Raw genomic sequence first — 25,154 nt, 5'->3', positions numbered from 1 at the left:
AGCTAAAGGCATAAAAACCCCAGATACCCAAAAATATGTTAAAGAAAATCGAAACAGAGATAGATCGAATGCAATGCAGAGACAGATACAGAGAGCTTCAAAAGGGTCCGTACATGATCGAAGTTCCTTTTAGAAGAAAAATAAAAATGAATTTCTGGGCCTTTGGGTCGCTGGCATGGCCACGACTTTAACTTAATACGCGCTGCGGGGTTCATACTCCTATAACACAGTAAAATATGAAGATAGAACCGGAAAAAGAATTAGTGCAACCAAGATTTCTCTCCGTATTGCACCTACATGACAAAGAAACTAAAAAAGCAATCATGAAAAAAAATTTGTTCAACCACATGTCCATATACAGAAGTAAAACGAAAGTGTACCATTTTTCATGTGATTATAACGACATTGTCTACTGGCTCTCCAAGTTCAAGTGCATTGTCTACTGTCTCTCTACGTTCCAGTGCATCAGCATATTCATTCGCAAAAATATGTTCTTGGAAAAAAATCATTTTTACAGACTGCCATTTTTCAGGAGCCATAACTGTGACCCGAATATATGATATGATAAAGACTAAGATCTCATTAAGATATAAGGAAACTTAGAAAAAAAAAACCAAAAATGAAAATAAAAATAAAAATTAAATATTAGTATAGACTATAAATTAAGTATTTGTATTGACCAACAGTGCAATGAAAAAAAATCTTTTTGTACAAATAAGATTACGATCATTATTTTTTTACATTATTAAAAGTGCATCAAGTTCATTTACTTGATATTTGTATTAAGACCAATACTAATAAGAGAATAAACAGGTGCGAGAGTGTGCTTAGCCGACCCAAGAGGTGCATAAAACCTGTAAACAAATAATGAAATAAGAATCATAAGAAATTATTTGAGGAGATGCCGGAACAAAACATTTCTTAATAGCACTTAAGACAAACAACATACAATATTGGTCAATAATGAAAACTCTATAAGTAAATACATCCACAAAAGTACCTTTAACAATCCCAAGTCCCTTTGAATTACTCCAAGTATCAATAGATACAGTATGAACAACTTCTAACTCTCCAAAGTTATACTCCAAATATTTGCAAAGCCAAATGGCCCAAATATCACAAGATCATTAATCATAACAAAAATGATTAACACTGTAAAGCATTGATCAACCACATAAGTTAGTTTATGATTGTGAATTTGTAGGTAAAACGGTCCCACTATTTATCTGCTCAATGTCAGTGCATTCCCTTAGAATCAAAGGAATGACAAAGGTTGAATAAGAATCATAAGATATTGCCCAGGAGAGAAAGTTTATGTTTATATGAACATCATAAATCAATATCAGAGATCGTATCAACATTAGAAATCAACACCAAATTTTTTCTTACATCTTCGATTGCTCATTTGTGTTACTTAATTACCAATCATTACGGACACTGTTAAATTTGGCCGTGGAGCTGTAGATGGTAAGTGGGAGAATGGAGCATATCCATTTAGTGCCAAATAGTAGCAAACTGCTTCATTAGCCATATATAAAATGAGAAAGCTGCCTCATTTCTAGTTCAACATTTTTTTTAATCTAATAACAAACCCTCAGCCCTTTCACCTATATTACTAATCAGATTTTCTAATAGGATGACAAAATTTGCAGTGGTGCATGAAAAGTATTCATCAAAAGAAAATGAATTTTGAATATGTCAGCGTTGGCTTCTGTTGCCGATCTATTATGTTGTGTTTGGATGGAGGAAAACATAAATTTGATATTCTTTATTCTGTTTGGGTTGAAATTATAAAGAAAGTGCAAATTCTATTGGAAAAGATAAGGGAAATTTGAAGCATGTTTTCTTTGTTTATTTCCATGAAAAAATGTATTATTCTTCAATTCTCAATCATTTCTATGCAATTCTAACCATATTTTAAAATCAAGGGAATAATATCCAATCAAAAGAATTCTCAATTCTTAGAATTTTGTATCAAAACAGTCTGCTAGACGAAACCAAATCAAAAGTAGGAGAGAGAGAGAGAGAGAGAGAGAGAGAGAGAGAGAGAGAGAGAGAGAGAGAGAGAGAGAGAGAGAGAGAGAGAGAGAGAGTAGAAGAAAATAAAAGAAAAGAGGACAAAATCGGTAATGCACTGTAGGTATTAAGAACAATACTGTGAATAATATTTGTCAAATTAATAGATAGTAAATATGCTCGCAGGGGAAGTAAATACACACATTATGATGAGGTGCAGTGCAGCTGCGCAACTGGGAAAAACCAGCTGGGACTAATGGAACTCTGCAAGAGTAATAGAGATAAAGACCTGATCGAGGTCGATGTCGCAGCTGGCGGATCGATGGAAGAAAAAGAAAAATGATATATATTATTCGATTGCGCTAGCTTTGGATCACAATTGTCAGAATTCTCGACACCTCAAATTTCTACGTAGGTACGCCTGCCCTGTTATTTATTAGGCTTTATTTTCACCCAATTGCAACAGCAAAGAATGTTCCTCCTTATTAACACAGCTAGTACCATGTATATAAAGATATACATATCAGTATATATGGCCTAATTAACATATAAGGCCGTGAACGTAGACATGACATCTCTATATACGGTATGAGTGGACGTCGCTGGTTAAATAAACATCAGGTATAAGTGGGATTGCTCTAAGATAACAAGTGTGGGAGATATATGGCTGCTCCTTCTGAGGGGTTCAGGCAGGCCGACCCGGTTAAGTTTGGGGAGCTTGTCGCTAGTCAGGGACTTAACGTCGAAGAAAGAAGTTGGCCGCCCTACACACAGGTTGGGGTCTGAAGCTGATCCCCTAATGAGCCCAAGGCAGGGTAAAACCAGTGCATTCTCCCATTGCATAAGGCTGGCTCCATGGGGATGGAGCGCCGCATGGACCAAGTGTGGCAGCCGAATGGCTAGGTCTGTGGCAAGTGGTATCAGAGCCGCCTCAACGTCGTTGTCGTTGTGTCGCCAAGCGCTTACACATGTCGCCATGTCCCTAGGATCCAGGGGCTCTGCGGGGGAGTCGAGTAGACAGGGTTGCCTCCAGGGGGACGACTGGACAAGAGAATCTGTGGCAAAGTCCAGGATGAGAGATCCGGCGCGAAGCATAGTTGGGCGATTTTTGGGAACGCCTTTTCATCGCTCAGGCATCGCAGGCGTACAAGGGATACGTGGGCCGCAAGTGGGGATGCCGTGTACGAGGACGTACACCAAGTTTGGGAGAGAGAGAGAGAGAGAGTAGAAGAAAATAAAAGAAAAGAGGACAAAATCGGTAATGCACTGTAGGTATTAAGAACAATACTGTGAATAATATTTGTCAAATTAATAGATAGTAAATATGCTCGCAGGGGAAGTAAATACACACATTATGATGAGGTGCAGTGCAGCTGCGCAACTGGGAAAAACCAGCTGGGACTAATGGAACTCTGCAAGAGTAATAGAGATAAAGACCTGATCGAGGTCGATGTCGCAGCTGGCGGATCGATGGAAGAAAAAGAAAAATGATATATATTATTCGATTGCGCTAGCTTTGGATCACAATTGTCAGAATTCTCGACACCTCAAATTTCTACGTAGGTACGCCTGCCCTGTTATTTATTAGGCTTTATTTTCACCCAATTGCAACAGCAAAGAATGTTCCTCCTTATTAACACAGCTAGTACCATGTATATAAAGATATACATATCAGTATATATGGCCTAATTAACATATAAGGCCGTGAACGTAGACATGACATCTCTATATACGTATGCGTACAACTAGCCTGGTTTCAGCAATGCATGCAGTCACGTACAGAGACGTACTCTGAGCCTGGATTAATGTAACCCACGCTGGAGTTACGTAGCTAGGTAGTTGATCGATCGATCTGTATGTATGTAGGTAGCTAGCTAAGGGTCTGGCAAGGCCTAAACATGCATGCATGCTTGCTTTCTTCTCGGCTCTTCTGGTTCGATCAGATCAATACCCTGAAGCCTGATCGAGGCCCTGAACCAGTGTCTGTCCAGCTCTCTTTCTCTCCCACGCACCTTTGCTTCTGTAGAAAAATTATCTGGTCAATACTACTGTGTCCACCGACCATCGGTCAATCCGTTCTTTTGAACTGAAGCAATTAATCGACCTGAACCGTTTGACAGTTTGATGACTTTGATCAAACGGCGGGGGATGATCGATCGGTCGAGTAGCTGGTAGTTGGAATATTAATTGGGAACCTAAAATAAAGACCTGCCTGCATATTTTCCAGTCGTACGTAAAAGGTTGTATTGACTATACAGTAAAAATAACAACATGATCGAGCGTGATCAAATCCTCAGGCTTTAATTTTTGTCCCAATGCATATCTTATTCTGTATTGACGCTCAGTTTAATTACCATTTCTGGTTGAACCAACAGAGATAATTAAAATTATGGGGGAGTGAGTTGGGATATGCTAATCGAGGAGGAGCAAGCATTTACATATAAAGCTAGAGCCTGAAGTTCTGAATCACTGTGCAAGATCATAACATCAACCAAAATTAATCTCCTTTTTTATGTAAAAACCTTTACTTTAGCGTTTAGCTTTTAGGACTTGTACCATTTGTCCCTTTCCACCATTGGTGTGTTTATATTTTATCATCCCGCCTGTTTTTAACTTACCGTTAATTAAACATCCTTAATCTGCTTAACCCAAGAAGAAAGACATTCTTAATGTAATAATAAGTACTCTCTTCTAACTAGCTATTAGCTAATGTTCTAGGAAGCCTGATTAACTAGTTGAGATAGAATGTTCATGCATGCAATGGATGTCAGCATGCATGCATGTCGAGGCGATTGATAAGCTAGCTAGTGACTCTAAGGACTAAAATTTTGGCGATAACGAAAATATCGAGGATCCGAAAATTGAAAATTTCGATTTAAAAAAATAATTAAGTAAATTAATAGAAAATTATATAAAACTATGAAAATTTTGATTGAAATTTTGAGAAATATTTATTTGATCAATTATCTACTATATGTCATAAGAAATTATTATATAACTATTAGTTTATAGTGAGTTATAGTAATTTGAGCTGAAGTAATCGTCGAACATTATTAAAAATCTACTTCAAATATATATATACCCAAATGGAGGCTAGGTAATTACGTCTTATTTACATATGATACATTAAACATGAAATTACACGAGTGATTTGGAACCACATAAAAAATTTATGAGGTATAAAAATTTCACTATTTTCACCATGTTTTTAGTAAAACCCTAAGTATATTGTGAAGAATAATCATTAAATGATATTGTCCCTTTATAATTTTACACATACTGACTTATATGCCAATCATAAGGGTCGTGAGTGATTGATTGTGAGTTGTGGTACTAGTAGTTCTCGTTCGGATCAAACATTTCTCGACTTTGACCATGACCATAGCTTTGTGAAGATTGTGCATCAGATTGTGTCCATATGTTTTCACTTGATTGCATCTCATTAGAGAATAAATATGGTAGATAAAGCATGTTAAATTTCCCCTATAAGAATAAAGTCCATTATTGCTTCCTCCTAGACCAAAAGGGTTCGATCCCCCTCAACAACTAGTTCGGTTTTATTTTAATTTTAAGTGAATGTTGAGACATGGAATGCAATATATAATAAAAAGAGTGTCATATATAACAATGAGTTGGTGTAGTAGAGTTGACTATAACTTTGTGTTTACAAAAGGATAGATCAGAAGTTTGATTCTCCTAACCAGTGATCTTTTATTTTATTAAAAGTTGGTATGACATGTGGCGATATTATGAAAATATCATGAAATTTTGAAAGTTTATGGATATATCAGGAAATTTCGAAAATTTCTATCGAAAAATAATTGGTATGTAACAAATATATCCATATGCCAAAAAATAAAAACTTTCACGAAAATATTGAAGAAGTTATGGATATTTTAGTCATTGAGTGACTCTCGTAATGGGTTTGTTCACTATATCCACTAGCTACTTTAACCAGACCATAATCATATATAGGTTGATGCGATGCATGTCGGTAATTAGTTAATTATTTGGTTTCAAATAATAATTTATGATCACATTTCTTGTATGGTCTTGCATTCGGTATAGTCCATACATACGATAAACAAAGAAATCTAATCGTATGCTCGGAATCTTGGATATGGTATCGGTATATATATATATATATATATATATATATATATATATATATATCAATTGTATTACTACTACTCGTACGTATCACTTAACAAATTTCAGAGGAGATTGATAAGTTAAATGTTTATGTTTATGTTTATAAACAATTTCAGCGGCTGGATTAAATTTTATTTCTAGAAACAGTATATATGAAGTAGACTGAAGAGGTAATGCAACACATACCTACAAGTACATATATGCTTCTTGTACATTAATTAGATTCTAAAATAAAGAAGAAGATTCCGGCCGCCGAACAAACGAGACCGCAATTGTTCGGGGAAGGGAGACACGTCAATAAGTTCAACAGTTCAACTAGTGTAAGATATGTACGAAATGATTGGGAATTATAAGCGGCGAATTAATATAAGTACAACTGGAGCTAGGAAGTGTACGTTGAGATCGAAGAAGAACATTATTAGCTAGTGGCCAGTAATAATGAATATATGTTAGGCAGTAATAAGTTTTAAAGGGGTCCCCGGCCGGAGCGACGGCAAGTATGAGGACAGAAATTAAGCGCGGCAGAATTAGGACAGCAAGGAATTGATTCATTGAAGCCGCAACACATCTCTGTCAACAAATGCAGATACAGAGAGAGTGCTTAATAAATACATACATACACACATACAATGATATCTACGTGTAGAGGAGTGTAGAGGAGGAGGAGGAGGAGGAGGAGGAGGAGGATGATGACGACGATGATCACTGGCCAGAACTATGAAGAGGCCGGAGAGGCCTCCGCGACCAGTTAAAAAATTTATTTTAATTATGATATAAATATGTGTAATTATGGTTAAATTATTATAATTATTGTATAATTAAGTCATAATGGTGGGTAATAATGATAAAATTATATTTTACATATAATATAAATGTACATTAATCAATATTTAATTTAAAATTTAATATATATTAGTCATTTGGAAATTTTAGCATCTCTGAATACTTATTTCAAAATCCAACCCTGACGATGATGTATGCATGTCTTCGACCAAAATCTGACGCAATATTTAATTAGCATATGGCCCAATTGGCTTGGTCTGTTACGCTGTTTATAAAAATTGAAGGAGAAAACGTAATATATAAATACATTTGTGACTTAAAGAGGTAAGCTTAATCCTTGAGCCGTTAAAGGAAACGACATGACGGCTTTTCTCAGCCTTTGTTGCTAGCCATGACGTTAGCCCAACGTTGACTGCTTTTTCTTCCTCGCCTACTGTTTGTCGTTTTCGTGCACTTTGAACATCATCCATGCTTTTCCCCCCTGCACATTATCACCGTTAATTAATTTAGTTCAGATTAAACAGTTTCTGGTATTAGGGGGCTTCAAATATCAATGGCCCTGTTTCTGTTTAAAAATCCGAGCAACCTGTTAGTTTGTCTTTGTTGCTCTCAGCTCTGTGAATTTGTATATAGTTTTCTACTTGCTTAATGTTTGGTTTGGAAGAAAAGTCTCCTGATATTGTAATGTGGTATCTTGGTATTGGGATCTGTCGGTTGTTTTGTCTCACCTTGTTCATGGCACAGGGCATGTCTGTCTTCTACAACTCTTTTTGTCTCGCTTCTTCATTGGCCACCAAGCTTTCTTGAATAACTTGGTTCCTCCCTAGTTTATTCTTCAGTTGCCTTGATTAGTTAGATTAGCTACCTTCAATCTATATATGGATTTTGCTTAATCTGTTATCAACGACCTTGAAACTGAAAACTAAGATCATAATCATATATATACATTAATCTGCTCGATCATACAGTTTAGCATATCAACCTTCTACATATAATTAATGTGTTATATATACATCAGTTTCGAGTTTAACGTGCTGTTTTTCTTTCCATGCGTCTTTGGAGAGAATGCCAGTGTTCCATGTTAGGCTAATGTCATCTTCTCATGTCTTACAGCACCTTATCCATTTCTTTGGAACATTGCATTCCGCCAATTCATATCTATAAAGTATAAACTACATATATATATATATATATATATATATATATATGTTTCTTATTAAGAATCAAAGGGGAGCTCCACTGTTAGTTTATATAGCTTCATCATCCTTTTGGGTTGAGAGTTGAGACGTTGAGTTATAGAAGTTGAATTTTTCTGGTGCTTGATTTAACAATGGTGATGCTTAAGTGAGCTACGAACTACGCATTTCCAAGCCAGCATGTGAAGTCCTTATTAGGACAATTGACTGAATTGAGATACAAAGCAAGGAGCTCTCATCGGGTTTACCCAATACACGTGGATATAGTCCTTTTATAGAATGATGAGGTTTAATAATATATACCAGATATGGCAAAGAAGTGATAGAGAGGCCGATCAGTTTTGACCGGACGGTGCAGGTTTGGCATGATATACTTTAGAATATATCTAGGTTTCCATTTCCACACGGTAAAGCAAGGATGATTGAGACAGTCGAGTAAACAAAGGGTGGCTCTCTTTCCATTTCCACCGTCTAGTTTCCATTTCGAGCACCACCGTCCCCTATTCTTAAATTTTACTATAACAACAAATAATCACTTCTATATAATGAACTGAATCACAGATGGGAATATAGGTCCACAAGAAACTACAGCAACTGTCTAGTTAGGTCTTCTGTCTAAACTCATCTCTATCTCAGGCAACAACTGCATCATTATCCTATTCTCCGTTCAACAGGCAACGGATAGCTTCTAAATCCACAAATTAATGACTTGAAAATACAAATTACAGACATTTACTATGTGCAGATCTAATTAGCTAGCTAGGTAATCAGAAGCACACAAGCAATCAACTTCCCACTCCTGGAAGAAAAAGGAAAGCTTCCAAACTTTTGTAACACCGAGGTGTTTAATTATCTACTTCAGCGTGAGCCCTCCTCCCTTCTCAAACTGAGAATCTCATTGCCTAGACATTGGCGCCAATTGCATGGATGATTGTTGGCTGTAAAATTTACCATCTGGTCCCTGGAAATTCTGATATGGATTTGCTGGTGGCATCAAAGGTTGAAGCCCATTAAGTTGAGCTCCTACTGGTGTATAACCAGGTACTGCGGATGTCTGTGGCTGGGCCACGCTATAAGTAAAAGATACAGAAGTTGTTGGCCCAGGAGCCTGCATATACTGGGATACTGGGTACTGTGACACTGGTGGTAACGGTGGCAAAGGTGGAGGAGAAGATGGAGGAGGTGGCAGCTCGGTATGGATATACTGTTGGCCGGTGGTAGACACATTAAGCTGGAGAGATTCAGAATGTGGGAAGGGAGAAGATGCAGATGGGTTAGGACTCTGGGACACATATGGCAATTGGTCATCATTATTGAGTTTAAGTTTCTTTTCAGATGGATAATCACCAGAAGACCCTTGAATAACACCCTCTGAAGCAAGAGAGGAGAGGACATAAGAGAGCATCTGGGCTGAGTCTGTTGATGCGGTTAGCTTTGCTGCCACTGCAGCAGCAGCAGACTTTCGAGGATCTTCCTCATGAACAGATTTTCCTGCAAAAGGAACTTGCTGTGTGTACATCACTGGAGCTAACTGCTCTCTACCCACTGCCATAAAGCTGTGAGGTGCAGCAGAGGTATGATGTTCTTTAGAGCTCTGGTCTGTCTGCTGCAAATTATTGCTGCTACTCATTAGCTGACGGCAGAAAGTACTGGCCTTTTCCGACTGTGAATGTGCCGCCTGGATAACAATAGTGCAATGTTAACATATACGGATAACTTACCTAAGGTATTTTCTTATGAAATAATATGTTGCTTTACTGAATGATTTAATCTGATGTGCACATAAGTAAAAGGCATCCACATAGTTAAGTAACTTGCATGTAAGTAGATTGATATGCACTACGCACCTGAAGTTGATTTCGAAGTTGATTCAACTTAAATTCCTGGTATTAAAACCATGTCAGCTCAGAAAACAATGGCAATTATAATGTCTCGAACATGACAAGAGCCAGTAGACTAACCTGCTCCTGAAGAGCCTCTTTCAGATGAGAGACAAGAGTAGCTCTCGAAGATTCAACTGCAGTTAGTTGATCAATACAGTCCCTCAGTATAGCATGATGCCCATGCACTTCCTCTGCAAAAGCAGCTCCTTGAAATTGCCCTAGTCAAATCAGGAAATTTAGAACAACCAACTTCAAGTAGAAGATGCCAATTCAAGTACAATGGTATTAACTATCATCAGTATCATGTAAGATGGATTTTTTTTTTCGTTTTTAAAAGATAAGGAAAATGAAATAAAACAAACAAGGGACAACAGATCCAAAGGAAAATAAAAATCACACCATAAATTGAGTAATTGACAATATAGTGAACTTGACTTGTTTGTATTTATCATTTGAACATACAAACCCCCTCGTTTAGTGGCAAAATGGAAGCACACATTTAGACTCTTGATACATCTCTAATTGCATACAACTAAGTTCAAAGTAGCATACAAGTAATACAAACATTTCTAATTGCAGGATCACGCGGATATTATTGAACCCTCTTAACTATTATTCACATTGAGACATCACATCCGTGTTGCTCCATCTATACATTCTGTATGATATGATATCCTTGAGTTTATACCCACAAAACATACTACGACATAAAAACGTATGAAAATAACAACATAGTTTCATCTAGGAATCTATGAGACACAGCAAACTATACACTACATTGAGAGTGGGAAAATGCATGTCATCATAACCAGGATGTTACGTTTTTTCATTGGTTGCAAACAGGTGTTACAAACAGGTGTTACAAACTCTTTGAATAACTTTACAAAATATATGTTTGCTATCCCATTGTTTCATACAAGTTAATGCTGTATAACCCAGTTGACAGTCCAAGTCCAAATAATACTAAACCAATTACAGTTTACTTTACATTTCATCAGTGATAATTCTGCAAATATACAGATGCACAAACATAAATAGTACAATTCTGAAAGTTTCCCAGAAGAAACAGGCGCAGGATATACCTGAATTGAAATCACCACCAACTTCCTTGTCTGCCTTCTCAAGACAGTTGATAGCATTCTTACATTTTCTCAAGATAGTGTCTTCATCCGTCTGGCCATAAATAGCTTGATAATCTGAAACTATCTTGTCCAATGAAGTTCCAGCAGGCTGTTTATACACAGAATTAGAGAACAAAAAGAAATGCAACAAAATGCTTGACCAAAGAAACATGTGTGTAATCTGAATTACCGGTCTAACCACCAAATGCTTCCCATTTCTATTACTTTCCAACTGCCTTCCCACAAACTCTTCCTTTAGAATTTGGCCACGAGAACCAAACACTTTTCTTTCTTCCCATATATTAATCTACAATAGAATAAATTGAAACCAGAACATCAGCAAGAACTTCATACTAATTGGGGTAAGACGAAACTACAGAAAAAAAAATTATACATCATTAAATTACTATTTTTGCTCATAGCTTCCAGTAGGTGGTTTAAGATAAAAAGTTACACAGTGATATACCAGTCGTTGTGCTGCATTACGTCCAAATTCATCTCCGCTCTCAATCACATCACGAAGAGCATCTGGAAGAACCTTCCAGAACTCACCAACAAATTCTGCACCTTTTCGCCTACTGTTCTGTAAAATATCATTTGCAAGATACAGAAAAGCCAATCTTTGTTCCCGTGGAGAAGAATGAAATTGCCTGGCCCAAGTTTCAACAACTTGCCTCGCTTTATTCATATGGAAAATGCACCAATGTGACAAAGCTTAATTTGAATTAAGGATATCAATCAGTTGAGGGCACCAAGTAACTGACACCAAAACTAACAACAAGCATTACCAACATATGTGAAAGAGTAAGAAGTGCAAAAGGTCTAGTTGTAGAATTGCTAGTTTTGACTAGCATTTGGTACTATATGCCTCTGTGTGTGTTGCCGTGAGAGAAACCACGGAGCAATTAAGTACAGTACAGAGTAACAGGTAAACAAACAGAATTCTAGATTTGGAAAATTGGAGAAGCCAGAAAACATAAGGATGAAAATTTGTTCACAAGACTCGAGCACATTGAAGACAACAAAGCCAGAAAAAGGTATAATTTAAACATTGCTTTGCATATGATTCATCAGAAGGATACTCTCTATGCTCGCTTGCGAGCTATTGAGCTTGGCTAGCTTCTCTACTAAAATCTGAGGATTGAATGCACTTCCCATGATTCCAGAGAGTTGGCCTAGCTAAATATTGCAGTCCAGATCTTTACGCTTAGAAACCTTCATAAAACAGATAAACAATTAATTTCCACCTCTGTACAGTTCTGTGAAAACTAAACTTTCAACAAGCATTACTCAAGCCAATAGACTACAAATCGGTATAAAGATCTCGCAGACATTTAAAAAGCCTAGAAGATATGACAACTAAGAACATTATGCAGAGACGAGAAAAAAAACTACTTGCATTCTAAGTGGAAATATTTCAGTACCAATGTTTCAAACTTAGGAACACAGGTCTCCACAGTCCACTCTTGAAAACTGGGAGGGAGAATACAAAATCGAAACTTGATCTCTAATAAATCAACAAAAAATCTACTATACATAATTAGAAATTTGCACAAGGTGATAACTCATTCCACATGCCGAGAACAATGTCTCCGAAACGACTACAAGTCTGCGCAGTTGGCAACAACTTACAGAAAGAAAACATAAACACCAAACTCAACGCCAATTCACAGACTTGCAAATTTTTCATTACCAATGTAAAACCTACAAACCTCAGTAGTATATAGCAGTTTCCGTCTCCTGTGATTATTGAGATGCTAAACACTAGAATACTGAAGGACTAAAATAGTAATAAAACAATTAATCAATCCCAGACTATCTGGACCTAACCATGTAATAACAGTAAATTCTGAAATAACAAACAATGGTGGAGTTTGCATAAGACTAGAACAACATAACAAATTGCGAAACAGAGAGTAAAAATTAAGCGAATAGAAAACAGAGGGCAGCAGGAATTAGAAGCCCTAAAGCAGAGAGTGGCGACCTCACCAGTTGTGGCGCGCAGGAGGAGTTGTACCATGGAATCTCAACGTTTAGGGTTTGGTTGGAATGAAGGCGAGGCCGACCAAATTGAGTTCCAACTCCGACGAAGGCTTTCCAAGTTTAACAGGTTTCTTTTGTTTTTAAGAGTTGGGGCCCGGGGGCTTCTCGGCTAATCGACTTGGATATTACACAGCGGTGCTTGTTTAAATTCCTATATTACCCTTCTCCAAGTTCTTCGTCGTTCCGTTGAAGGAAAATAGCTAGTCCCTCTCAACGATGAAGTTTTCTTTTACTAAATTACGATTGTAGTTGAACCAGTTGATCAACTTAGAGACTATCATCGTGACATTCGAGAATCACCATTTACTAGCTAGCTTGAGATTGATTGTACTAGTTACCAAGTCTACCTCGTTTGAGTAAGATGGATTGGTGTGTGAGTTCAAACTTGAATTGTCTTGGGTTGACAGTGCATGTAAGAGCATTTTTGAAGTATGTATATCACCCATGTGTGTGTACGTGAAACATAGAAATTTACATCACATGAGTACATGACATTGTTACAAGTATAAGATAGATTCGACCAAGTATTATACGCTTTCCCATATCGTCTAAGAACATTTGTATTACTCTTGGGCCATGTTTGTTTCACAGTTTTGAGGAAGCAGGAAAGGAAGTTTGTTCATTTCCTTTGTTTGGTAACCACAACTTTGGAAGTGATTTCCTAATATAAGGGAAAATAAGGAGAAAATTTTATATACCACCGTAGTACCACGTGACAATGTATATTGGTACTTATTACCTATTATATTTTAACACGTGAATTTATTACATCAAAATTATAATATAACATATTTTTATTATTTTTGAAATGACCTTTATGGGTATTGATAATTTTGGATTAGGATTTCGGGTTAGAGTTTAGAGTATAGGGTTTTATAAAGAAACCTAAAATAGTATTTGACAAAATAGCTTAAATATAATTTTTCTGATTAAAGTCAAATTGTAATTAGAAGGTATACCACTAGACATTGACACATGGTGCTATAGTAGCACTGAAAAATTTCTTAAAAATGAGGTGGAAGTTGGTTCCACTCATAATCCCAAGGAACTAACTTCCTTCATAAATTCCTTACATTTATTACTCACAACATATTTTATTCCATGAATTACAAGTTTTTTTCACATTATTTCTACTAACTTCCCTTTTGTCACCAAACACTAGAAAGGAAAGTTCAATTCCTACTCAAGTAGAGATGGCAAATGGGCCGAAAATCCCGAGCTCGACACATGCCCAACCCGTAAAAGTCGGCCCGACACGGACTGAGCCCGTTAGCGGCCCGATCCATCACGAGCTCGTTATTGTTATGGGCCGGGCCAGGCCAAGATATTTTAACCATGGGCCCGGTCTGAGTCCGTTTTGAACTCGGCATGGCCCAGACACAATAAATTCATGGGCCGGCCCGTTAAACACATAATTTTATATTACTTATATAAATATTTAAACAATTATCATTATTAGACTTGATTATTAAAACTTTTAAATTAAAATGTCTTTATTATTTCATTATTTTAACTACAATATTTCACAAATATTATCAAAAGAGTGAAAAAACGTCATTGTTTTGACATACATAACATTTTAAAAATAAAATTATATAAAATGTTGTAGTATTATATTTATTTTACTATTCTAAATAGCTATATAAAATAAATATTTTAATTATATAATATATTTTTATTGTAATTGTGTCTTATAATGTTAATAGGCGGGGCCGTTCTGCTTGTTGGTCTGGCACGGGCCCGACATAGGCATAAGTCATGGACCAGGGCGGGCTTGATGTTTAAACAAATTGACCGGCTCGAACACGGTTGTAGCCCGCATAAAATGGACCGGACCGGCCCAGTCAGGCCGTTTGTCACCTCTAACTCAAGTGTTCCCTTCCCATGAGAATTCCAAAGGAACTACTTTCTTTTCCTGATACCAAACAAACGAGGCCAACATAGATTGAATTTATTTCTCTTTTTGAAATGGACAAAACATAAGTACGTAGAAGAAAGAAGTTCCAGCTCTATTAATTTAAGCACCCACGAAGAAAAAAAAAATATCATGGATCGTTTATCAGAACATAATCATAGTCCATGAGAAGCAATCAGATAACAAAGAAGTAGTAGTGAATCACCAAACATAAAAGCTTATATATAGGGAAAACACTTCTTGCTGTTGATCTAGATATTCATCAGTTCTTGGAAGACATTCATGGCAGAAGCTGGTAGACCCAAAAGCACGTTTATGGTTTTCTTCTCTGTCCCATGAGACAGGAATAGGATTACCTCCTTCTCTGGCAAAGCCACCGGACCTGAGAGTATAGGCTCTCCCCAACCAAAGTCAGTTGTGTAAAACGAGAGCCGAGACCAAGTTGTGATCAAAAGAGTGGATGTCAAAGAAGGCCTAGCTCTTGTAGCTTCGAAATAGTCTATGGCTGATCTCATGTAATCGTCTGTGACCATCTTGATGGCATCTTTAACAAGCCCAACTGCATGTGACAATGGCTTGTCCATCAGTTCTCCTGCTTCACAGATTGAATTTGTTAACACAATGCCATTTCCAAAGTATCCTTTTGGGAGTGGTGGGTTGAACTTAGGTCTCCCATCAACAGCAAACAAGAGCTTGATCTGCTGTTCAGGCAAGAGTCTTAGAGCTCTAGTCCGAGCTTTCCACACAAATGCCGAGAGGGCCTCAAATGTAGAGCACTTGTCAAGAGCGCCATCTTCCCTGGCTTTAGCTTTCAGCTTTTCGAGCTTCTCAGTGTCAAAACAGAAGGACCTGTACAGCATCTTGTCTTCATCAACTTCAGAAGAATTACCATTGATAATCTCATAGAATTCTTGGTGCAGGTGATTTATCATAGGTGGGTTGCGTGCTTTGAGTATGCACCTGTCTATAAACGGTGCAACTTCTAATGGCAAACCTCTCGCAGTTTGCCCCCATGAGTTCACAAACTCCATAGCCCCAATGCCATCAAACATACAGTGGTTCATGCACAGGCCAAGTGAAAACCCTCCACATTTGAATTTTGTCACCTAAAATATCATCATAAAAATAAGTTGCTGAGTTTTAAATTTAGGTGAACTATAATGATTAAGTGTGTTGAGCTTGAGGTCTACATACCTGTGCCACAAGAGGAGGCACTTCTAGTATGTTTTTGGCACCAGGAATGTCATAGACCAGCTTTCCAAGAGTCTCTGGATCAGGCTTTGTTATGTCTCCAATATCTTCTATTGTGCAATCTGCTTCTGCCTCGACAAAAACAGCTCCTTCTCCAGTGCAATCTACAATGAGCTTGCCTTCCGAGCTGATTGTTAGGCGCCCAGCAAGGGGGTAGTAATGGACAAGAACGTTTTTGAGAGCATCCTTGATCACTTCCCCTGCGTTGCTATTATCTTTCTCATCTGACTTGAAGCAATAAATAGTCCGAACAGTGACCGCAATGTTTTGATCGAGGTTGGAGAGGAAGTACAAACTCTTGTCTGTTTCTTCTGCTGGGGAAACAAGAGTTGGCTCTCCTTGCTTCACTCTGAGTTGAAACACATTTCCATTGGAGTTCATTGCAGCAGACTCACCAGCTTCCACAACCTGAACCACAATGTCAACAGAAGTAGAGAACAAAAGGTAAGATTGGTAAGAATCTGATCGAAGAAAAGTGGAATGAAAACAAATGTACTATGTATGACTTATTATCTTAATAATATGCATCTTTTCCTTTTGAGAAAACACACCATGCTTGCAACTTGCAGGCTCAAGAAGACAGTTGAAGAAATGACTGTAGTGAATGCTAAAAACTTAACCAGTGGGTTGTAATATAGAAAGTGAAGGGCTGCAGGACCCTGCTTATAGTGAAGCTCTGTGACTTATCTCCAAGATAATAATATAATGTGAAAGGGATAGGTAGTTGTGTCTAAAATTTCACGTCATCTATGATAAATTTTTTGGGGTGATCCTGTATTGAAGTGGTGTGTTTATAGCCTTTATAGGGCACAGTATACCATTACACATATTAGTAAATTGATAAAAGAATGGGTGAGAGTAGGTTACTGGTATTGTTACCTAACCTACCAGACTAAGAATCCAGTATGGGTGAGGTTGGCCTCCAAAACTTGCTTACTTGGTCCAACATGATAAAACATGATTCAATGATCCATATACTGATGAATACGAAAACGCCAACTTCTGGTAATCATACAGGTCCAGAAAGTGCTAAAGAAACAAGTAAAAAGAGTGTAGGTTGCTCTCCTTAACGGATGCATGTCACTGTTTGAAGGAGACGTATTTGGCCTCTATATAAGAAAATTAGTTTACACATTTTCTTTTTTAATGATTCATTACCTTACTTCTAATGACAGATGAGCTGCTTATTTACTCCATTTTCCAATTTCTGCAGTTTCTCTGTACCAAATTTATCTATATAAAGGAAGATGTTTCCACCGTTAATGTAGTAGGTGAACTGCTGTAATTATTGCAAGTACTAAAACGCTACCTAAAAATCTTTAATTTGATGTGTACATTTGAAGAAGACTAGAAACTCTTATCTGAATGCAAGTATATGGACGGACAGAATATCAAATACATGGAAAATTCATGTTTAAATCACTTGTTTATAACTCTGTAAATGTGCAAGCAAGCTGTTGCACAGAAAAAGTTTGAAATAGAGTGCCAAACAAGAAATGATATTTATAAAATACACAACAATTTCTACATTTTTCTTATATGTTTTGTTCTATATTCCAGCCATCAGGAAACAAATCCTGATGCTTTTGCTGATTTTTATCACAGAAACACCAGCCATGTGGTACTACTGAAAGCACCATTTGACATGGTAATGTCTTCCTTTCTCATGGTTTTGCTTCTGAATTGTCCAACTACTGAAAACAGCTAAGTGGGTGGCAAACTGACCTCGAAAAGTCATGCCTGACCACACTTACGGAGACAAGCAACTCCTTCCTCTAGATAATCCTCCCTAGTAATCCAAAATTCTGGAGCATCCTGCATGTGGAAACCACCCGATTGAAAGTTTCTTAGATGACATTGTATACAAACCTAATTTGTGCTAAAGATAACAAGCAATGACATGTACCTTCATAATTCCAGCAAGGACCGCACCACCTAGATACACCATGTGCTTTCTCCGTGAAGGATCTTCGATTCGTAATCGCAACTTCTGTGGATCACAGGATTAGAGCATGAGGAGTACAATATTTGAACTTAATATATAATGTCAAATTCAACTTCTTGATATTCTCTCTATTTTTGACTTTTTTTCTTGTTTTAAGTAATTATGACTCGTGTCCCAAGCTTAACCACTGACAACCTCACTACAGTTTTTTAAAGGAGGCTAAGCACAGTTGTCTCAGTACTCCTTCAATACCCATAGTATGTTCCAACTGTTCATATTTCTTCAACTCTCTGGTTGTTCCTTTTCAAGTCTATTAGACACATAATTCATATTTTACCTTCAATCCATCTTTGTTACCCTTCAAGACAACGTCAAGATAGCGATCCAAAATTTCTTTCTCCAAACTGAAGAAACACCAAAAGTTAGTATCAGAGATCTACAAACTTCTAATTCTACATTTTTGTTTTAATTTAGGAAAAAAGAAAGTGTGCAAGGATGAAAAAGAGGTCACTTGGTTTAATCTTATAAAATTGATAAAAAACTGCCATACTTGATATTCTGAGAATCTAGATACAAATACTATCCTCTCATGTGCATCTGATGTGAAGGCGAGAAGCCAGATGGTTAATATTACTGAGGAACTGATGTTGCATCTACTTGATACATTTGTAAAGAAAATAATAATAAATGAACAGCGTTAGGACTAAGAACACAGTTGAAATCTCATTCAACTTCATCAAACATACAGAAATTTGATACACACATGAATACTGGTTGTCAAAAAGGTACATATAAGAAGTCAAGCAAAGAAGACTGAGAATCTCACCGACTGGGTAGTCCAGGATACATTGTGCTCCCTCCACTTAAAACTATATGCTGGTAAAGCTGCACACGACGAATTGCATGTACACTTTAAGAGTCAATCAAATCTTGAGTTTAAGATACACAAAGTTATCGTACTCGATACATTTATTTATAGCTGAATCAACTGATAGACAAATTGCAAATTTCATCAAACAAATACAGAACTCATCGATGCTGTTAAAAAACTCATATTAGTACCATCATCCTATTGTCAATATCCATTTCCTGAATGCAACGGAATACCATGTCAGCCATCCCATCACCTTCAACATCTATAAGCTCCTGAAAATGAGAATATTTATAGATTTCAGAACCTCCAAACTCGTCAAATTCCCAAAATCAGCATTGCAGCTACTAATACCAATCTGAAGCGATTATAAATGTTTCTAGTAGTTACTAGCAGCCATATATTTGACTAGAGAAGAATTTATATCAAATAAAATCCAGATAAGAGGACATGAAGGCTGGAAAATTACCGGAGTGAAGAGAGCCTCAGGAGCTTGGAACCTTTCAGTTCCGACTTTGATCACCCTTCCATCTGGCAGCTGATTATAATGATATCAATAAATTCATCAATATATTGGCCAAAGCTATACAATGCAAAACCAAACAGAAAAGTATCCAACTAAAACATAAATTGGCCAATGTCTCTGCAGTTGGGACCTATTTTGAAGAATTTCCACTATAGTTGAGTCATGTTTCAAAAAGGTCCCACTTTTTTAGTAATGACTGTATAGACACTAATGAGATGTCAAAGGGAACTCAACTTACAGTGTAATTCTTTACAAGTATGGTTGTCTCCAGTCCCAATTGATACTCCCTTTTGTAATCATAACTGCAGCCACATGGGACATGATGATTTATGTAATCAATAAGTTCCATAAGATTGGAATAGGGCATTGAAATTGTCTACCTCGTATAGCAGAGCTTCTCTTTGATTTCCCTAACACTCTCAAAGTCAGCCGTCCTATTCATTGCGTACCTAGAAGAAGGTACGAGTTTTCACATCAATACAGTTTCATTAAAGTAGATATTGAATTATTGATGTTACCAAGCTACAAGCAACTGGTCCTCACCCCCTCCGTGAGAGTAGATCAACAAGATAGGATGTTATATGCCGGCCAGCTACATTCATACGCTTTGTAAGATGAGGAAATGAGTAGCCATCAACAACTGGAACCTATTGAACTAAAAAAGTTTAGATTTTGAGGCCAATGCTTATCGAAATGATCTATTTGCTTGCAGTTATTGGGAAGGAATGTGTATTTTAAAAGTGATACACTGAACAAACAGATCCAGACTCCTAATTCATTATTTTCAAAGTTGGTACTCAGGTACTTACCACATGAGTAACGCCATCACCAGAGTCAATAACTAAACCTGTCAGCAGTCCTGCAGAAAAAAAATAAGCAAAAGTTTTATACACATCATCCTGTTAGCAAGTAATACCAAAGACTTTCACTCCTGTTAGCAAGTAATACCAAAGACTTTCACTTTTCTTGTGTATCCCCAGAGTTAAAAATACCAGCTTTTTGAACTAATAAAAATAGGGGGAACCGGGAACAAATGAGTTGGGCTAAGAGCAGCAATATAAACATATAACCTTTAATCATCTCTATCAGCACCTTGAGCATACAGAGTTAAAACAGCTTGAATTTGAATGAAGACGCCCGCAAAATTGTACTTCTCGAACATGGTCTCAATCTGAAACATTGAATCAAACCGAATCATGAGAGGCCAACACTTGCAAAAATTAAAGTAGGCACATAAACGAACCAAACTAGGCTACTGCCTGATAAAGAAATCGCAAAACAGACCATCTTTTCGCGGTTCTTTGATGGATTGAGGGGAGGGTCTGTGAGTAATATATGGCATTCAGTAGGATCTATCTGTTGACAAACAACATGTTAGAAGATTGATCAAGCATTGGTATGAAATTAGAAGATTTCAGATTGCAAAAAACAAGAACAACCAAAGGCAACAAGAATTGTACTTTGAGCTCACTGTAGAAGGCATGGTCCCAGACATGACCCATGTCATCCCAGTTCTGCACAATGCCATTGTTAACAGGATAGTTTATCTCCAACTGGTGTCGAAATTCTGCGCAAGCTTCACCAACAATTGTATCCTGTACGAATTCATGTAAAAAAACTAATCAAAGCAAACCCTTTACAGAACAATTACGCTAAATCCTCAACCTTTGAAGTCAAAAGCAATGTAAGTTTAGACCTTGATTTCTTGTTCCATGAGTGATTCCTCGTATCGAAGCAATGGCCTTCCAACCACGCAAGGGAACACCGATGTGGGGAAGTTCTCTCCGGCAAACCCACATTTGACATACTGCAAATTAACCCACAACACAGATTGAATCAGATCTCTAAAGCACAATTCGAAAATTATGAGGATCAAGTTAGGGAGGGCAGTAAGTAGTACTCCGGTGCGTTGTCGCAGACGACGACTTTGCGGTTGTTCATGTTGAGCTGATGTTGGCTTGCTGCTGCTGCTGTTGGTCTCGTTGGTTTGTCTACGGTCTACCACATTCCTTCAAGTAGACGCAGAGAGATAACAAGAGTGACGAGCTTCGCTATTCTTCGACAATTCGACCACATAAAACGACATGGAATTGTGTATTTTCTAGTTTCATAACACTCGTCGTTATCTTCAAATTTTTGATGGCGAATTTGATGAATTTGATCATACTCGGGGATATGTATCATTTTGCATGAAATTCAGTTTCATCAGATGAAGATATAGATGAAGTACTTAGTAATATTCGCAATATTATCACATGACTGTTTACGATAGTAAAAATTATAAACTCACGAAGTTTTTAGAATAACTCTTGATAACTATGTCTACATGTTATTTTTAAATCTAAATCTTGAGTAACCTTCTTACATCTGCAAGGACCGCTCTCTTGCGTGATATTTAGTTTGAGCATATATATGCTGATAAATATCGATTATGATTTTAAATATGGTGTTCTCTATAACAAAACGTATTTGCACATCATCATAATCTTTCGACAATGTTAATGGCAAATTTGCAATCATAATTTTTCAACAACATACATTAACATCTTTTACAAGACACGAAGAATTAAAGTGAGGACTAATGCTAGATTATCAATAACTACATACAAACAAAAAAAGAAAATCGAATACAACAAAATCGGATCAATTCACAAGACTATAAACAAATTCGAAGTAGTAAATTAATCACCTACCTAACATGTATAATATACCTTTGAACATTTTGATGATCAACACACGTATCACATTTTTTATTTTAGATCAGCATAGAAGTGAGAAGTATCATATTGTTTGGTTACAAAAAAAAAGTTTGATACTGTTCACTTTTATGCTGATCTAATGGTGGGGTTTGGTCTAGTGGTAAAAAGCATAATATACATGTTTATTGGGCGAACACTCTTGAGATACTCTTGATAGCAATGAGGTCTCAAGTTCGATCATCGTAAGTGAAAAATACCTGATGAGAAATGATCATTTCACCTTAATATGCTCGAGGACCCGGAGACTATAAGTCCACCATTTTAAGAGCAGTATCAAACTTTTGATGACAACAAAATACATATTCCTTAAAAAAAAAACATATTACCCCAAAATACGGCTTTACTACAAAATACACACTAAACCCATCGTTTGTTACCCGGCTCGGGCACTGAAGACCCGGCCCGCATACAAAGACCCAACTTTATAGTATAAAATCAAAACATAAGCGAGCGAGTTTGCATTTAGGGTTGCGTCCGCTGTCTTGTAAGCTAATTGAAGTGTGCAGCTGCCGCCGAGATGGTGAGCACCACCCGGTTCTTCTCTTCTCCTCCGCCATCTCTACTTCCCCGTTTGTCTTTCTAACTCCGTTAGCCTAATCGTTTCAGGGTCCAAAGAAAGGTGCAAAGCTCCCAGTCGCAGCTTCCAAGAAGAAGCCGGTAATTCTTTACTCCAAAATTGTAAGAATTAACTATTGAGATTGATTGATTGCTGATTGCGGTCCTGGATTGTTAGGAGAAGGTGGTGAATCCACTATTCGAGAAGCGTCCGAAGCAGTTTGGGATCGGAGGAGCATTGCCCCCAAAGAGGGATCTAACCCGATTCGTCAAATGGCCCAAGGCTGTTCAGATTCAGAGGAAGAAGAGGATCCTCAAGCAGAGGCTCAAGGTCCCACCAGCTCTCAACCAGTTCACCAAGACCCTTGACAAAAACCTCGGTATGTTTTCCACCCTTTTTTTCTTATATTTCGCACTCACTATTTTTACGCATTTTTCTCGCTTTGGATTCAGTGGGTTTGTATTTATGTTTGATCCTCGCTTTGATGTTAGCATACACTATATGCAAATCCTTAGTAGCACTTTTCCAAGCTGTAGTTATTGTTGTGTTTTGAGTAATGTGAAATGGTTAGTTGTTTTGCTAGGATTACTAGTGTTGGTAACAAAGTTGATGTAAAACTATTGAAGCATGTTCCTTTGGGTTGGTGCTAGTGTTTGTAAACTTAAATGGATGTTATATTTCATCTGGTCTATGTGGAGAGCTAAAGTGATGTTGATTTGACTTATCTGACTGTTCAGTTTGATATATTCTCTTTTATTCTTGCCTGTAGCCACAAGCCTGTTCAAGATGCTTCTCAAGTACAGGCCTGAAGACAAGGCGGAGAAGAAAGAGCGCCTTTTGAATAGGGCACATGCTGAGACTGAAGGGAAAACTGTCGAAGCCAAGAAGCCTATTGTTGTGAAGTATGGTCTCAACCATGTGACCTACCTCATTGAGCAGGTATGACTATAATTTCTATGAATGTTGTATTTCCGTATGCTTGATGTGTTTGAGTGACATTCTGTGTAATCTTATGTCTGCAGAACAAGGCTCAGCTTGTTGTTATCGCTCATGATGTGGATCCAATTGAGCTGGTTGTATGGCTCCCTGCTTTATGCAGGAAGATGGAGATCCCCTACTGCATTGTCAAGGGCAAAGCCCGTCTTGGAGCGGTAATTTTCTTGGCATTTATGTAATGTTTCTTGCCACGGTTACTTGAAAATAATAATTTTATATCTTCTCTTTTGCCAGATTGTTCACAAGAAAACTGCTTCAGTTTTGTGCCTCACTACGGTCAAGAATGAAGATAAGATGGAGTTCAGCAAAGTCTTGGAGGCTATCAAGGTGGGTTAGAACGACGGTGTCTTTTAAAGTTGCTTTACTGCGTTTATTATTACAATGAGATACAGTTTTTGTTGATTGATGTTTAATCTGTTTGATTTTTCTCTTGAATTGCAGGCCAACTTCAATGACAAGTACGAGGAATACAGGAAGAAGTGGGGAGGTGGCATCATGGGTTCCAAGTCGCAGGCCAAGACCAAGGCAAAGGAGAGGCTCCTTGCAAAGGAAGCAGCCCAAAGAATGAATTAAGTTTTATCTCGGTGTATTAAGAATTCCTTAGATTATGTGCTTCCGGAGTATCTACCGGGCTTGTTATAGTGGCAGAGGTTTTGTTTCCTTTTATCAAATGCAGCTTCACTAAAAGAGATTTGGTATTAAGACCCACGTTCAAATAGCTGCAACGTTTGTGTTAGACTTAATGGACAAGTTTTTGCATTTTCTATATCATGTTGGGTTTTCTGTTTGCATGAACCCATTTTCTATGTTTTTGATGGTTTAAGTTTATGTTCCAGAATTGTGATGGTTCCGTCGTCCCACCATCACTGCCTTGTTAGTATTGTTGATTAGAGCAGAACCCAGCCATATCTATGCTTTCAGCAATATCTATGCTTTCAGCAATATCTAATAATAGAGCTTATTGAAGCTTGTTCGAAATCCCAACCTCCTTCAACCTTCAAATATGGTGTAAAGAAAGTTTTACAGTTGAGGATAGAAGAAGAATTTTCTTCTTGTAAATTCTTTTTACAGTTGAGGATAAAAGTGAAAATAACAGAATTTTTCGTTGGCAAAATTGCATAAATAGAAGGAGAAGAGATAT

General features: G+C 37.3%; 4 protein-coding genes across 5 annotated transcripts; 1 reads left to right on the top strand and 3 right to left on the bottom strand.

Moving 5' to 3' along the window:
* Positions 1–8,683: 8,683 nt before the first annotated feature.
* Positions 8,684–13,278, bottom strand: LOC126800586 (UPF0400 protein C337.03). Its single transcript, XM_050527971.1, has 8 exons — positions 13,141–13,278; positions 12,234–12,366; positions 11,618–11,865; positions 11,342–11,458; positions 11,113–11,260; positions 10,109–10,248; positions 9,995–10,030; positions 8,684–9,825 (listed from the first exon to the last, which is right to left on the bottom strand). Exons 2-8 carry the CDS (start codon positions 12,307–12,309, stop codon positions 9,043–9,045), a joined length of 1,548 nt encoding a protein of 515 aa, XP_050383928.1. The 5' UTR covers positions 12,310–12,366; positions 13,141–13,278; the 3' UTR covers positions 8,684–9,042.
* A 2,069-nt stretch (positions 13,279–15,347) lies between these two features.
* Positions 15,348–18,181, bottom strand: LOC126800589 (omega-hydroxypalmitate O-feruloyl transferase-like). 2 transcript variants are annotated; one of them, XM_050527975.1, is made up of 3 exons: positions 18,086–18,181; positions 16,304–16,768; positions 15,348–16,215 (listed from the first exon to the last, which is right to left on the bottom strand). In XM_050527975.1, the coding sequence occupies exons 2-3, from the start codon at positions 16,739–16,741 to the stop codon at positions 15,361–15,363; spliced, it is 1,293 nt and encodes a 430-aa protein (XP_050383932.1). In that variant the 5' UTR covers positions 16,742–16,768; positions 18,086–18,181; the 3' UTR covers positions 15,348–15,360. The 2 variants fall into 2 exon arrangements, with proteins under 2 accessions (XP_050383932.1, XP_050383931.1); XM_050527974.1 differs by lacking the exon at positions 18,086–18,181 and adding an exon at positions 16,912–17,083.
* On the bottom strand, positions 17,839–22,248 carry LOC126797486 (actin-related protein 2). Its single transcript, XM_050524108.1, has 16 exons — positions 22,241–22,248; positions 21,603–21,711; positions 21,399–21,509; positions 21,163–21,297; positions 20,987–21,058; positions 20,795–20,873; positions 20,512–20,561; positions 20,246–20,349; positions 20,083–20,151; positions 19,941–20,004; positions 19,646–19,714; positions 19,368–19,451; positions 19,132–19,190; positions 18,643–18,709; positions 18,267–18,350; positions 17,839–18,175 (listed from the first exon to the last, which is right to left on the bottom strand). The coding sequence occupies exons 1-16, from the start codon at positions 22,246–22,248 to the stop codon at positions 18,095–18,097; spliced, it is 1,245 nt and encodes a 414-aa protein (XP_050380065.1). The 3' UTR covers positions 17,839–18,094.
* A 663-nt stretch (positions 22,249–22,911) lies between these two features.
* LOC126800601 (60S ribosomal protein L7a-2) lies at positions 22,912–24,801 on the top strand. Its single transcript, XM_050527990.1, has 7 exons — positions 22,912–22,981; positions 23,068–23,118; positions 23,195–23,396; positions 23,787–23,956; positions 24,040–24,168; positions 24,248–24,340; positions 24,455–24,801. The coding sequence occupies exons 1-7, from the start codon at positions 22,979–22,981 to the stop codon at positions 24,584–24,586; spliced, it is 780 nt and encodes a 259-aa protein (XP_050383947.1). The 5' UTR covers positions 22,912–22,978; the 3' UTR covers positions 24,587–24,801.
* The last annotated feature ends 353 nt before the right edge of the window (positions 24,802–25,154 follow it).

The sequence above is a fragment of the Argentina anserina genome, chromosome 6, assembly GCF_933775445.1.
Source record: "Argentina anserina chromosome 6, drPotAnse1.1, whole genome shotgun sequence".
NCBI classification, from domain to species: domain Eukaryota; kingdom Viridiplantae; phylum Streptophyta; class Magnoliopsida; order Rosales; family Rosaceae; genus Argentina; species Argentina anserina.
The sequence above is the reverse complement of the archived record's forward strand: the minus strand, read 5'-3'. Positions and strand labels throughout refer to the sequence as shown.

Coding starts and splice junctions, on each gene's coding strand:
- LOC126800586 (XM_050527971.1), bottom strand. CDS start 12,309: ATGGGAAGTGCATTCAATCCTCAGATTTTAGTAGAGAAGCTAGCCAAG. Junction 11,866..12,233: donor CTCGCAAGCGAGCATAGAGA/GTATCCTTCTGA, acceptor ATTCAAATTAAG/CTTTGTCACATTGGTGCATT. Junction 11,459..11,617: donor GTAATGCAGCACAACGACTG/GTATATCACTGT, acceptor ATTCTATTGTAG/ATTAATATATGGGAAGAAAG.
- LOC126800589 (XM_050527974.1), bottom strand. Junction 16,216..16,303: donor TGCCTCCTCTTGTGGCACAG/GTATGTAGACCT, acceptor ATGATATTTTAG/GTGACAAAATTCAAATGTGG.
- LOC126797486 (XM_050524108.1), bottom strand. Junction 21,059..21,162: donor CCTTCTACAGTGAGCTCAAA/GTACAATTCTTG, acceptor GTTTGTCAACAG/ATAGATCCTACTGAATGCCA. Junction 18,176..18,266: donor TCCTTGCTGGAATTATGAAG/GTACATGTCATT, acceptor TTCCACATGCAG/GATGCTCCAGAATTTTGGAT.
- LOC126800601 (XM_050527990.1), top strand. Junction 23,957..24,039: donor TGACCTACCTCATTGAGCAG/GTATGACTATAA, acceptor TTATGTCTGCAG/AACAAGGCTCAGCTTGTTGT. Junction 24,341..24,454: donor AAGTCTTGGAGGCTATCAAG/GTGGGTTAGAAC, acceptor CTTGAATTGCAG/GCCAACTTCAATGACAAGTA.